Source organism: Neodiprion fabricii, chromosome 3 (assembly GCF_021155785.1).
Source record: "Neodiprion fabricii isolate iyNeoFabr1 chromosome 3, iyNeoFabr1.1, whole genome shotgun sequence".
Lineage (NCBI taxonomy): Eukaryota > Metazoa > Arthropoda > Insecta > Hymenoptera > Diprionidae > Neodiprion > Neodiprion fabricii.
Genome location: NC_060241.1, coordinates 30,242,693 through 30,257,073, shown reverse-complemented (window position 1 = coordinate 30,257,073; position 14,381 = coordinate 30,242,693). Strand labels below are relative to the sequence as shown.

At 36.2% G+C, this 14,381-nt stretch overlaps 2 protein-coding genes across 4 annotated transcripts; both read left to right on the top strand.

Annotated features, from left to right (window-relative positions):
* Positions 1-242: 242 nt before the first annotated feature.
* Positions 243-2,211, top strand: LOC124178192 (zinc finger HIT domain-containing protein 2). 2 transcript variants are annotated; one of them, XM_046561418.1, is made up of 5 exons: positions 243-470; positions 568-838; positions 941-1,207; positions 1,370-1,579; positions 1,847-2,211. In XM_046561418.1, the coding sequence occupies exons 1-5, from the start codon at positions 424-426 to the stop codon at positions 2,171-2,173; spliced, it is 1,122 nt and encodes a 373-aa protein (XP_046417374.1). In that variant the 5' UTR covers positions 243-423; the 3' UTR covers positions 2,174-2,211. The 2 variants fall into 2 exon arrangements, with proteins under 2 accessions (XP_046417374.1, XP_046417375.1); XM_046561419.1 differs by having other exon boundaries at positions 548-838.
* A 389-nt stretch (positions 2,212-2,600) lies between these two features.
* Positions 2,601-14,090, top strand: LOC124178188 (phosphatidylinositol 4-kinase alpha). 2 transcript variants are annotated; one of them, XM_046561412.1, is made up of 13 exons: positions 2,601-2,796; positions 3,745-4,138; positions 4,231-5,055; positions 6,090-6,338; positions 6,584-6,782; positions 6,874-8,194; positions 8,409-8,612; positions 9,043-10,545; positions 10,698-10,925; positions 11,013-11,359; positions 11,498-11,783; positions 11,965-12,371; positions 12,461-14,090. In XM_046561412.1, the coding sequence occupies exons 1-13, from the start codon at positions 2,707-2,709 to the stop codon at positions 12,684-12,686; spliced, it is 6,279 nt and encodes a 2,092-aa protein (XP_046417368.1). In that variant the 5' UTR covers positions 2,601-2,706; the 3' UTR covers positions 12,687-14,090. The 2 variants fall into 2 exon arrangements, with proteins under 2 accessions (XP_046417368.1, XP_046417366.1); XM_046561410.1 differs by having other exon boundaries at positions 6,090-6,344.
* The last annotated feature ends 291 nt before the right edge of the window (positions 14,091-14,381 follow it).

Here is a 14,381-nt window from a genome sequence, read left to right as displayed (position 1 = left end):
ATCGTTAAAAGCATCTCAAGACCTTCTTGCGATTATTATAAAACATTCGATTAATTTCTCACAAATGTTATGGGTCCGATTGCAATTACTATCAAAGCACAGCAATCATGATACATTTAAAATATTTGCACAAAAAAATGGATATTCTGATTTCCTCACTAATCTCTAGCACTTCGGGCTATTGCGCAGGTGTATACCGAAGCAGTCGATTAGACGTCATTTCAAATTAGAGATTAGCGCGGCAGAACAGACACATGTGACTCAACACGACATGGAAGACATGGTCTAGCCTAACCTATCCTAACCTAGTACAACACGATTGTTCGTAAGTGCGGAACAAACTGGCAATTAAACGGACCAGAATAGACTAACAACAACTCATAATACGGAGATAGTACGAATATCTAATTTGAAAACAATAAAATGGAGAGCAACTCATCGAAAGAAAACTACATCAAATTATGTAAAATGTAAGTATTGCCCACACGCTGAATTTGAGCTTTGTTTATTATTCATACACATTAGCTAAACGTTGAAGGTATTTAAGCAATAAGAATTCTTTTACAGATGCGATCACAATGTGCACAAATATCTGTGCCCCAGGTGTGGTATAGAATATTGTTCCGTCGTTTGTTACAAATCTGACAAACATTCGGAATGTTCAGAGAGCTTCTACAGAGGTTGTGTTGAGGAGGAATTAAAATTCAATGAAAAAGACCCGGAAACCAGGAGAAAGATGCTGGAAATTTTGCAGAGAATGCACGAGGAACACGCGAATGACATGGAAGACATGGAGGAGCTAGCGCACCAACAATTGGACTCTGACGACGATGACGAAGTAAGTCATAGCTTACTTTATTACCTGATTTGAATTTAATTTAAATTGCGACACATGTGGTTTCAAGTTTAACTGTATTATTATAGACAAATTTTCCTCTAGGTGCCAGATTTGTCTGATCGTTTACGAAATATTGATTTGGATGACGCTGATTCTGTCTGGGCTGCTTTGACCGACGGTGAGAAACAAGAATTTGAAACTTTACTATGCAATGGTGAGATGGAGAAACTGTTACCTCCATGGAAGCCTTGGTGGTCTTACCGAGCAAACGCGAAACTAGTGGAAGATCTGAGTAAAACAAGCAAGGCATTTGATTACCAACAAAACTGCCCACGGATAAAAAATATCAAACACTATAATGAGATATCGGTAATTTGCTGTTTATATATACTAGTATAGCCTACAGTTATAGAATTCCTTCAAAACAAGCTTTCTGAGAAAAAATTCATTTATTCTACTGAGTATCATTTAATATGCGTAACTATATTAAAATTTATTTCACTCTAACCATGTGTAAAATTGTTTGTTTAGAAAGTACCACCAGCTGAATGTGTGAAAAATAACGTATTGAACGTCCTGCACGCTTACGCTTTTACCGCTTTATATTTCAATGGTGACCATCACAATTTTCCTAGGGAAGCAATATCTATACTTACAGAACTTTCCAATAATCTCAGAGAAAATGAAGTTTTCATTAAAGCTGATCTAGCCATTGAATCTGTTTCCCAACAGGCAATGAATGTGAGTATCAATTTTTCGTCCTCATGTTTAGTTATAATGTAACTTAGCTAAATGTCATTGGTGAAATTACAGCTTTATTCCGACAATTTTCAAGTAACGGACGTTATGGTTTTGTCTTAGCAATGCGTTTAAAATGTTTCTTTCACTACACGAAGTATAATTTTGAGGAAATCGCTTGAACAGTTGAAAGGCATTATTGATATATGAGTGACATCCGATGCATTTTGCTTCTTCACATAAAAAAACAATATTTTTGTTGATACCCAGTGTCGTACGCTCGTCGCTGACCCGGAAAACATATCGGCGACAAAGAATGCATGCACTTGTATTCTGCAAGGACCTGAAGATTCAAACAAGTATTTCTATGTGAAAGCGGCCTTTTCTGACCTACACAAACTTTTTTCAAAATGTACGGTGCCAAGCAAACCAAAGGACACTCCCAAATGCACCAGCAAGGAATTCTCCAAACGATTTCCTGATCATGGTGCAATTTCTGCAACGGAAATACCTCGAAATAAGTTGAAACTTTATTTGAAAAAAATCGAATACTATCTTTCTTGGGTTGAAACCTATGGCTCGAACCTGTACACGTAGGCTTAACATATGAGAATAAAACTATTTATATAATCCAAGTAACTATTGTTATCGACATAGTTCCTACATGGTATAATTGGCCGTTCTTGTAAAAAAAATTAAGTTTAAATTTTCTGCGGATAAAACAGTTATACCATACTAAAAATTCGAAGCATAACTATGCTAAATGATACCAGGATTAAAGTATGATTATTAATAAAACCAACAAATGAACACCTCGACGGTTTGTCTCCTATGGTCATGAAACAAAAAAATATATTGAGGCCGCTCTAAAATGCTACGAAATAGCGGATAAATGGCTTCAGGGTCGATAAATTGATTTAATCCTGTAGAGAATTCCATCCCAATAAAATAGAATATCATAATGTTTGAAAGGACGCATGCGCTTGATCGCGATAAATACGTCTGTGGGATAATCAGGCGGCGTGGGATTCAGACGATCAGAGAGACCCGAGCAGGCAAGTTTTAATTAGAGGGAGATAGGCGCGCTTGTATGTCTGCTGCGCTGACTAGCGCTGACAGTTTCGCGCAAAATGGCAGCGGATGAGAAATTATTTTTCTCAAACACTGTTCAACATTTGGCGAGATCATTGGCAGCGATTAAACCTACACCGTGGGAAAAGGTGAGCTTCGAGAATTATTGACCGTAAATTTCATAGCTAGGCTGTAAATTAATTTAAAAATTGAAGGTGGAGTTAGGTTATCTTTCTTGTTCACCAACAAATCACTATGATTCGCTGTCGATTTTAAATGATACATTCCGATTATTACGTAACTTTTATTTATAGGTGTAACTTTTAAATGTTCGAGAATAATACATTTGTCAGCATGGGTAAACAACAGAAAATGTGTGGCTTATAACCTAATTTCTCTTAAATACCCATTCCTAATTATTAATCAATAATCGTGTAGGAAAATTAGTTTTTACTTTGATCTATCGATTTGTTATTTCTATTGTTGCTTTTTTTTTATTCACATTGCTGCGCGCAGATAAACTTTCTCAACTAGGTATGCGCTCAATAAAATTCCATGCATAATATGTCACTGATTCGATAACCCACCATTTCCTGTGATTACGACTTGCAAATGTAGCGTAAACAACAATTTCTTGCACGTCACTCTCAGTTATACAACAATAGCTGTAAATCCTTAGTGACGTGAAGGATAATTACGTGTAATTAAGTCTTACCATTTCGCAGTATCAAATAATTATTTGCTAACAAGTGTAAACCATGTAATTCTATTAGGAAAAATATTATTTTATTATATCTATTAGTTTTTTTCCAGAACCTGTTGAATGAATAATGCGTAAACATGCTGCCGACTCCCACATTAGATGGTTAATGAACCTTAATTAGCCCAAATTGAATCTATGCTAACTTTTCATGTTAATGCAGCTCTTTTCTCCTTGATGTCTTAATCTTTTCATGTTTTATTTCTCAAATAAATATAAATGGCAGTGTATTCAAAAATGAAGTTCATATTACTACATGAAAAAATGGATGAATCATTTTGCTTCAAACAATTAAAGCTGAAATTGATTATTGCACTCTAGCATATTTTGTTTTCAGGTGAACAGATTATTCAAATTATGTCCACAAGAATCAGCACAAGGTGTTTACAGACTAGACCATCGCGGTCAAGATGCGGTCATTGCGCTGGGCATATATTTTTTAGAATCACATCTCCAGCACAGAGACAAAATTCTACCATATTTACTGAAGCTACTAAAAGGTCTTTCAAAGGCAGTATGGCTTGCCGAAGTGAGAAGTACTCCTAATGACAGGATTCCAATCGCTGAGCGATTCAGCTTTTGTCTAAATACACTGCTTAGCGATATAGCTACCAAATGTGAACCAGTAAGGGAAGAGATCATAACAACTCAAGTTGAGATCCTAGGTGTTTTGACAAACTTGATAAGAGGCTGCAAAGATCAAGATGGCAATCGGAGTATGCAAGCAAAACGTGAGTTTAACTATGCTCAGCTTCATCATTGAAGCAAACACTTTATTTACTTTTTTCATGATATAAATTAACCATTTCAATTTCCTTATCAGTGTCCCTCTGCAAGTGTCTGGTGCCCATATTGATTGGACTCGCCCGTTCAATGGGACGTTTTTGCAGTTCGGATCCGCCACTACTAAGTCGTATTTTTCCGCGTCCAGAGCCTCTTATTCCACCACCTCAGAGTTTCACTGAAAAATCTCCACTGAACAAAAAGAAAAGTTTCAACAATTTTCGCTCCATAATTCCACGCTCATTGAGCGGAAATTTGAATCCACATACGTTAGAAATATTACAGTTAACAGATGTTGTGGATTATGCATCGACAACCAAAAGGCCATCGCTGCAGTCTTATTCGTCAGTTCCTTACGATGCAACGACATACTTTTTCAGCAAATATGGCTCTAGTTTCAATCAATTCCCGCAAATGCGGTTCACTGAAAGCCCGGAGAAACGAGCTACTCTACAACTCAGCATTGTTCACTTGCAAAGTGTCCTAGCTTTAGCAAAAAAATTACTTACTAAAGATGTGCTCACGTTCCTTGATGAGGAAGCTCAACAGATTTATAACTCTGGACAAGTCTTGGTATTTCCATACAAGACATTCAGCGAAACAATGAATCTAGTGATGGTAACACTACTCAGAGAATTATTGCAAAATCAAAGAGACTTACCAACACCATTCACGAGAGATGTCCAAGAATTTGTTAAAGGCTTGTTTTTATCTGGTCAAACAGAACTACAATCTAGGAATCATGATGCAAGTGAGAGAGAAGATATGGACACAAATTTTCAAACAGTCAATAAATTCAAAGTAAATGTTATGGCAAATTCAGCTTGTGTGGATCTCTTGGTTTGGGCTATAGGCGATGAAACTGGTAAGTTCATTTTTGAACATATAAAGGTACACAAATAACTTCAACATAGAATATCTCTTCAAATTTATAATCCGCTACCGAGTACATCATTTTATTTTTATTCTTTTATTATTCCGATTAAAATATGTGATTGATACAAATATTTTCTGAAATTCAATAAAAAGTTTTTGTGAAGAAGTATTCGTTGAAATAATGAAGTTTGATTAGCTTTCGATATGTTTCCAGCAAATGCGGAGTATGATTTATCTGCATTGTATGCAGATATAAGTTCTATGCTGATCGGCGAGGGTATTTCAGTTCCCTTGTGTTCCGTTTTGAATTATTCCTAAACTAACAATCTGTTGTATTCTGTATCCATGATTTAAGGCGGATTTAAATCATGTATTTCTCAGAAGCAAGCATTTACTGATCATCCAAAAACTTGTGCATAAAAAATTGGTCAGGAAAAATATAAGACTTTAATTCTGAACATCAGGTGTCTGTATGCAGTTATACAGAATACAACTCTACTCATCTTTGTGCAATAGTGTAGAAGAATTAATCGATGCTGCTGTCTTGAATTGATCATAAAGACTCACAGTTACTGTTGACTGGAAAGCTTTGTCAGAGCTTTACAATGATAGCTTTGCCTTAGCAGATTTCACTGTCTTAGACAGTTCTTGCCACTTTCTTTATCAACAATCCTTGTATCATGGAATTGTAGTATTGCCACATAATTATTTTGTATAGTTTACTTTGTTTGCAGTATCTTTCATCTGTCTCCCGGGAATACTATAAATTTTCATGATAAAATAAAACAAATTAATGCCACGATAAGATCCAATTCTGTTTCTTTGCATCTCTACAGTTAGAGGCCTGTATAATTAGCATGGTGTACAGTTATTTGAAATTCTGCAAATGATACTGGCAACTGCTGGAGTAGTAAAATCTGATTTATTATGGGAATAATCAAACTTCTTGTTTGAAAAAAGTAATATATATAAACAAGAACTATATTTTACAATTAGGATGATTAAAAATTTTCTGGTTTTCAGGAGCTGATAGTCTCTGTGGAAGGCTAACCGAGAAAATAAACTCCAACCACGGTCACAAATTAGTTCTGGCCCATATGCCCTTGCTCATGGTTTGCCTTGAAGGTTTGGGAAAATTAGCTCAGAAATTTCCAAATATAGCAACGACCTCGATTTACTGTCTACGCGACTTTTTGGTTACACCATCCCCTATTCTATCAAAACTTCATCGCCAACACAACGACAAACATGGAAAAGATCATCAATTCAAAGTTACAAGTACTTTAAATCTCTTAATTCATGTATACAAGTATTATTTAGATGGCAAATGCTTGAAGCTTGAAGGTATCTCAATTTCTCTTGGAACTTTAGAACTTTGTCAAGTTTTCTCTCTCCACTATTTTCCATATTACATGCAGTGTTAGAATTCAAGATAAAGTTTTACTTTTAAGCTGCGAGCATTCTGTTGTATTATTTTTTTATTGAAATAGATATTATCACGTGATATTTGGTTTTAGTTCAGGGAAAGGAAATGAAGACAGTGGATACTAAGCAAACAGCTTCACAGACGCAAAGTGCTTTTGAAAAACTGAGAGATGCTGCGATTGAAAATTTGTGCATTGCCTTGGAAGCAGCTCACTCGGTCGATCCATTTTGTGTTCCTGCTTTGGTGGCAAGTGTTTCCAACAGACTATTCACAGCAGAGAAGAGTGACAGGTATAAATACTATCTATTAAGTATGTATAAAGCTGAATATATCGTTTAGTTTTATGAAACATAAGTTGACCATTCTGTTTTTTTCGATTAGTGAAACTTCTCTCATTTCGACCAACATCGTTATCATGTTGGGACACGTAGCAGTTGCACTGAAAGATACACCAAAAACAACTGATACAATCCTGCAATTCTTTCAACAACGATTTTGCCGAGTACCGAGCGCCCTGGATATTTTGATTGTAGATCAACTAGGATGCATGATTATCTCTAAATGTGAACCCCAGGTTTATGAAGAAATAATGAGAATGTTTACTACAATTACCGTTGAATCGGGGAGTGCTGCTTACACTACAAATGATGAGCGAAAACAGTATAGACACGTTTCTGGTGCCGTGATAAATGCATTGGCTAATATTGCTGCAAATCTTAAAGGAGAATCAGAATTGAATGATTTGTTAGTTCGATTGCTCGAATTATTTGTACAGCTTGGCTTGGAAGGAAAGCGGGCTAGTGATAAAGCACCTAATCCACAGAAAGCTTCGAGCAGTGCTGGTAACTTAGGTGTATTAATTCCAGTAATTGCAGTGCTTATGCGGCGGTTACCTCCAATAAGACTCCCTAAGCCCAGATTATTGAAGTTGTTCAAAGATTTTTGGTTATACTGTGTCGTAATGGGATTTACGGCAGCAGACTCGGGGCTATGGCCATTAGAGTGGTACGAGGGCGTGAAAGAAATTGCAGTTAAATCCCCATACCTAATTTCTCAGACTTCAGCCCGCTTGGAAATGCGTGAATTGCAATACACATCTGCTGTCAGAAACGATAGCGTATCTCTCAATGAACTACAGGAATTGAAGTCACAGATACTCAAGATGCTAAATAGATCAAGTGACATCACAACATATGTGAATAAGTTACAATTTGCCCAGTGTACGTATCTATTATCAGTTTATTGGCTAGAAACCTTGAGGGTGACATACAGCCCGGAGCCAAGCTTGCAACCGATGCTAGAATACCTGAGTGACACTGCTCTCCAAAAGGATAAAAGTGGAATGTGGCAGTGCATTTGCTGCGTCAGTGATTCAGTGTTTATGAAATTCAAAGAAGTTATGCAGCACAAGCCAAAAGATGAACATAGGGAAAAGGAATTGGAAAGTCATGCTCAATTCCTGTTGGTCAATTTTAATCACATACATAAACAAATCAGAAGGGTTGCCGATAAATATCTCAGCACTCTGGTCGATGCCTTTCCACATTTATTATGGAATTGTAGAGTTCTTTGGAGTATGTTGGATATTTTACAAATTCTTTCATTTTCACTCCAACTTGATCCAAACGAGGAAACACCAACTCTAAAAATACCCAGCACACCGTACAGCATTCAATTGATGGATACTCGTGAAGCAAGAGAAGTGAGTAGATAGAACAGTAATTATGGTTTTCAAGCAGAACTATTTTTGGGTAATTTAGACCAAATATATTACTTTGAAAGAATATTTCATCAATTTCTTACTACAGTTATTCCAACAGTCGTAGAATTTGAAAGTTACTTTATTTATATTTACATATCTCTTTTTGTACTTGAGAATTTAAAATACTTGAGAATACAATTATTACTTATTCCAGAGTATAGTGAAAGATTTTGCTGCGAGGTGTAAAGGTATTGTTCAAGAAGCCATGAAGTGGGCACCTCATGCGACCAGGTCGCACTTACAGGAGTATATTAATCATATACCATCATCCGGAATGTGGCATCATGCTGGATTAGCATTAGCTACTGATTCGGTCTTGGAGTTTACAGACCTCACCATCTACACAGCTCCAATTAATGTATGTGTACTTAAAACCTCAATACTCATTGATCCCTGTGTGTAGTTTTCGAGTCATAAGTTGTATATCAATGGTAAATTACATGGCCCAAATCAGGATACTATGAAATTTTTCTCAAGTATTTCAAGTATTGCTGTTTTGTGTGATTTTCTCTGTTGTGAATAAGAAAATTACCAGGAATACGAATTGAACATGAGAAAACTTCATTTTGAGTGCATTTAAAAATTCGATAGTCAGATCTGAGGTTCCTTTGCTACTTTATTACAAAGCCTTTGCTTCAATTGCCATTGCGTAAAATCATATTAAAATTTAAGTTGAGTAAGTGTCATTACACATGTTATGAAATTTTGCAATAAACACAGTATTATACTTTCAGTAAACATACTTGGAGTTACTGGTAACTACAAAATTTTTGTTTTCGTTGTTACAGACGAATTCGTTGGATAAAAAACCAAAATACGTTAAGGGGAATAGTTCAAAACTAGTCTCTATGATGTCAATGCGATCACGTTATGCAGGTGAAGTTTCTGGAATGTTAGCACTTGATCAAGATGAATCCCCATCATCGGAACTGATAACCTTTAATATGACCCAGAATAATAAAGTTATCAGCAAGTTAATCTCATCAGTCTGGAGGGCTTGCAGAAACAGAAGCGATTCTCAGCACAGGGTTGCCCTCTGGCGTGCAACTGCTCTGTTGATTTGTACACCTGGGATTCATAGGACATTGCTGCACACAGTAGCATGTTCGCAAATTGAATTATTCACCGACGATGCTATGACAACAGCAGTTGAATGTTGGCAATGGATACTAACGGCACGACCAGACTTGAAATTGAGATTTTTACAAGAAATGTTAGCGGCTTGGCAATACACTGTGGACAAAAAAATGGGTGTATTCTCTTTGGAACAAGAAGAAGTCAGTCCCCTGGCCGTTTACGAGGGCTGTCAGCTAGAACCGAATTTACCCTATGTGAAGCCTCATGATATCTGGGTGACATTCATAGCAGAACTAATCGAAACCGCAAAGTATTGTTGTCAGGAAACAATCGAAATGATTGCAATGCTAATCCATAGATCTTTACCAATGGCTGTAGGAACATTGGAAGATCACTTGAATAGACATGTTGCTGCTGTTGGAGTTCGTTTCAAGCTATTGTCCTGTGGTTTGCTGCTTCTGCAGGGAGATATTCTTCCGAAATCATTGAGCAAGAATGTCCTTAGAGAGAGAATATACTGCAATTGTTTAGATTATTTTTGCCGGGCTCCGCAAACACCAACTCAAGGTATAGGTCAACTCAGCGAAGACATAACAACGTTAATACGATTTTGGCAAATAATGCACAGTGACAAGAAATACTTGACTGCAAATGGAGTCGGTGATTTTGACCTCTATGGACCTCATAACAACTTGACTTCAACATTACAATCCGACATAAGAGCCTCTACAACAAGCAGCGAATTAACAAGACCTGTTACAGGGTGGATAAATACAGTGCCTTTGTCAGCTAGTACAAATACTTTGAGTAAGAGAAGCTCTCGTAGTAAAAGAATTGTTAATGCTGACGTCTTTGTTAAAGATTACATAAAGAAACGTAATCTTATACTAGAGCTACTGGCTGTTGAGATAGAACTATTATTAGTCTGGAGAAATCCTGGAGGCAGACAAGATTTGGCAATGGCTGGTGAAAATCATATCGCTGAGTGGAGAGCTAAAGCAACGAACGAAAAAACATGGAGAGATTACACTAGGCTTGCCTGGGAGATCAGTCCTGTTTTGGCTGTGTTTCTACCAGTCAGACTGAAGAACTCGGATAGTATCGTAAGCGAAGTATCGCGTCAAGTGAGATTGAACCCAATATTAGTGGCGCACATTCCTGAAGCTCTTCAGTATTTAGTTACCACTGACATGCTACTAAACGACGCACCTGAAGTGAGTATATTACTAGTATTAACTGGGTACATAGTTGCAAGGAGCAAGCTTCGATAAGACTTGAAAACTTAGGGCAATCGGCCAACAAACTGCAAAACAAAGACAAGAACAGACTTCTATCATTCACTGATTCGAAATTATTGCCGTTTCAGCTGGTGTACATGTTAACTTGGGCCCGAGTTTCTCCTATTCAAGCATTGGCTTACTTTTCACGCCAATTTCCACATCATCCAATTTCCGCCCAGTATGCGGTAAGAGTATTGAGCAGTTATCCGGCTGATGCTGTTCTATTTTATATCCCACAACTCGTGCAGGCTGTCCGGCATGATGCTATGGGTTATGTAATAGAGTTTATTAAGGCCATTGCTAAAAGATCACAGGTATGCAAAACGTGATACTAATTACACTGTCAAAGAATGTTATGTAACGAAGCTTGATAGCAGATAAAGTTATAAATAAATTTTTAGGTGGTGGGTCATCAATTGATTTGGAACATGCACACAAATATGTATATGGACGAAGACAAACAATTAAAGGATCCAGTGCTCTACGACATTCTAGATTCTCTGATCAAAAGCATTCTCAGTGCTCTGTCTGGTCCTGCTAAACAATTTTATGACAGGGAGTTCGACTTCTTTGGTAAAATCACAAGTATTTCTGGTGAAATAAGACCATACCCAAAGGGTCCGGAGCGGAAGCAAGCCTGCTTACAGGCTTTGAGTAAAATAAAGGTGCAGCCAGGGTGTTATTTGCCATCTAATCCTGAAGCTGTGGTCTTAGATATTGATTACAACAGTGGAACACCTATGCAGAGGTAAGTTGACGAATTTTTTAGATATCAATTTATTTACGTAACACATTCAAATGGATTGAATAGGCTTTCTTGTTAATTACTTACAAATGATTACCAAGTATTAGTGAGGATATCTGTGTAATTGTGTACAAATTTCAGTGCTGCTAAGGCTCCATTCCTTGCAAGATTCAAAGTGCAAAGGTACGGTATCAATGACTTGGAGCATATAGCGATGGCTGTCTCTACGAATTCTAGACTTGAAAATGGAAGAGACCATCATAATATGGGTGTGGAAATGTGGCAAGCAGCAATATTCAAAGTAGGTGATGATGTAAGACAAGATATGCTGGCGCTGCAAGTGATTGGAATCTTTAAGAATATTTTTCAACTTGTTGGTCTCGATTTATATCTCTTTCCATACAGAGTTGTAGCTACAGCACCAGGGGTAAGCATTTTTCACAAAAATAGATGCTTGCATTTATGTATGCATTATTTTTTACATCTTTTGTTTCTAACTTCTGCATAGAGAATATCCAAGACTGAGCTGCATGTGTACAGATTTGAAAATAATATAATACTTTTCACTGCTTGCCATGTTCAATAATTCATTCAAAATAATTTTTCAGTGCGGCGTAATAGAATGTGTACCACATGCAAAATCCCGAGACCAACTTGGACGACAAACAGACATTACCATGTACGAGTACTTTATCACCAAGTATGGAGATGAGCAAAGTAAAGACTTTCAATGTGCAAGAAGAAATTTCATCAAATCTATGGCAGCCTACAGTGTGATCACGTACTTATTACAAATCAAAGACAGACATAACGGGAATATTATGCTGGATGATGAAGGGCATATTATTCACATAGACTTTGGATTTATGTTCGAATCATCTCCAGGAGGAAATCTCGGATTTGAGCCAGACATAAAACTTACTGATGAAATGGTTTATGTTATGGGTGGGAAAATGGAAGCAGCACCGTTCAGATGGTTTATGGAACTGTGTGTTCAGGCATATTTAGCAGTCCGGTCAGTATATATAATGGAAATATAGAATTCTCCTCACTCACTCACTGACGTTTTAGCTATCCTTGCATTTGAACATTTTTTTCTTACAGGCCATATCAGGAAGCAATTATTTCGCTTGTTTCACTGATGCTGGATACGGGATTACCGTGCTTCCGTGGTCAAACAATAAAGCTACTACGTTCTCGATTTGCTCCATCAGCCACAGATCGTGAGGCAGCTGCATTCATGCTCAATGTCATTAGGAGCAGTTTCCTTAATTTCCGAACTAAAACGTATGACATGATACAATATTACCAAAATCAAATACCATACTAAGTTACCTGGTAAGTATAAGGCCAACTTAATTACAGTATTGTAAGACAGTATAAAAGAAAAAAACTTGAGTAGCTACTTATATGATTTCTCCTGAGAGTGGAAATATACCTTAAAGCCACCTACCGTCTGAAATCGAAATATATGTATAAGTATTAGATGCTAATATTTTTTAAGAACTGGTCGTACTTACTGAAATTCTCCTGTAACTGGTTTTAGTAAAATAGCCGAATGGTCTTGCAATACTACAAAGTCAAAGGATCTGTGTAATACCGCTTTTGTAATTGGAGGCTAGTGAATACCACTATTATTTTCGTAAAAATCATTTTTTACCGTTCATGTTAAATTAATGAAACACGGCTAAAATTCTTTATGGAATACCAATTTTTAAAAATAAACATTACTTGAAATACACCAGTTCTTCAAAAATATCACTTGTTGTGGTATATTCTGTTTCAGTATGAAAATTGTGCGAAATTATTTAGTAAGTCAGTTAAAAACTGTTCATTTCGTCTCTCGAACAAACGACGTATACAAAGATTAAAGAAAGAACTTGTGACGATTCCTTGTTCTTCGTCAGATATATGCCTCCGCGTAAGTAATCACCTTTATGCAGTCAAGCATTTTACCAAGACTGTGAAACATTGTATATTGGTTCACACATAATATATTTCTATATTGATAGAGATGATGTTTATATATTCCAATTATACGGCACGCACCAACGAAGAAGATTCCAGTCTCTGGTCAGTTATTCGGTATTCCTTAGATTTCGCTTTTGAACTGTGGCTTGCAGCCTTCCAAAGTAATATACAGCCATACAGAATTGAATCTTCAAAATATCATTGTAAAATAAGGATATTACATTTTAGGTATTCATTGTTCTAAAGGATATTACTATATTACTGTTATCACTGTTGAATGAAATGATATTACCAATATTTATCATGTTAACGAGAACTGTGTACATTCCATTGATTTATTTATTAATTCACACTTAGGAATTGTTACTATGCAATAAAGTAATAAAGATACTATTTATGCGCAACTCTTGTCAGTCTATTTTGGCATAAGAGCTGCAATAATTATAAATTTTTATCATTTTATCGATGAACTGAACAGATGATGTTAGGATCATGTACAGAATTAAATAAGCACAATTTAATTTATTTTGATCTAAAATCTCGGATATCTTGAGTTTGTTATGAATCTCGGGCAGATTCTTTAATCTTTCACCTTGCTTGACACGGTAATATATTTATTCTCTTCTGTTCATGGTCCTTATTATTTACTAACAAATAATGTTCTTATGATTTAATATATTACGATTTTTGTGAGTAATTGTTATATGTACATACTAAGAAATGGAAATTAAAAAGGTATATATATGTATATACTTTATATGTATATTCCATATCTCTTCGGAAATGTCAGAATTCATTGCTCGAAGAACATACACTAACGGTAACGACGAATGCTAAATCAGTGGTGCTATAAATGAAATGCAAAATATTAATGAACTTGAAATCAGTACATTTAATTGAAATCATGAAACAATTTATGTGATCGCGACTGTCAATGAATCCTCACTGAAACTGGAGATAATTAAAGACTTTATTTATCCTTATGGCATTGTTCACATAACATGTCATGACTAATCAGGTTGGGAGGAAAGATTCAAATTGTATCCAGCATCCA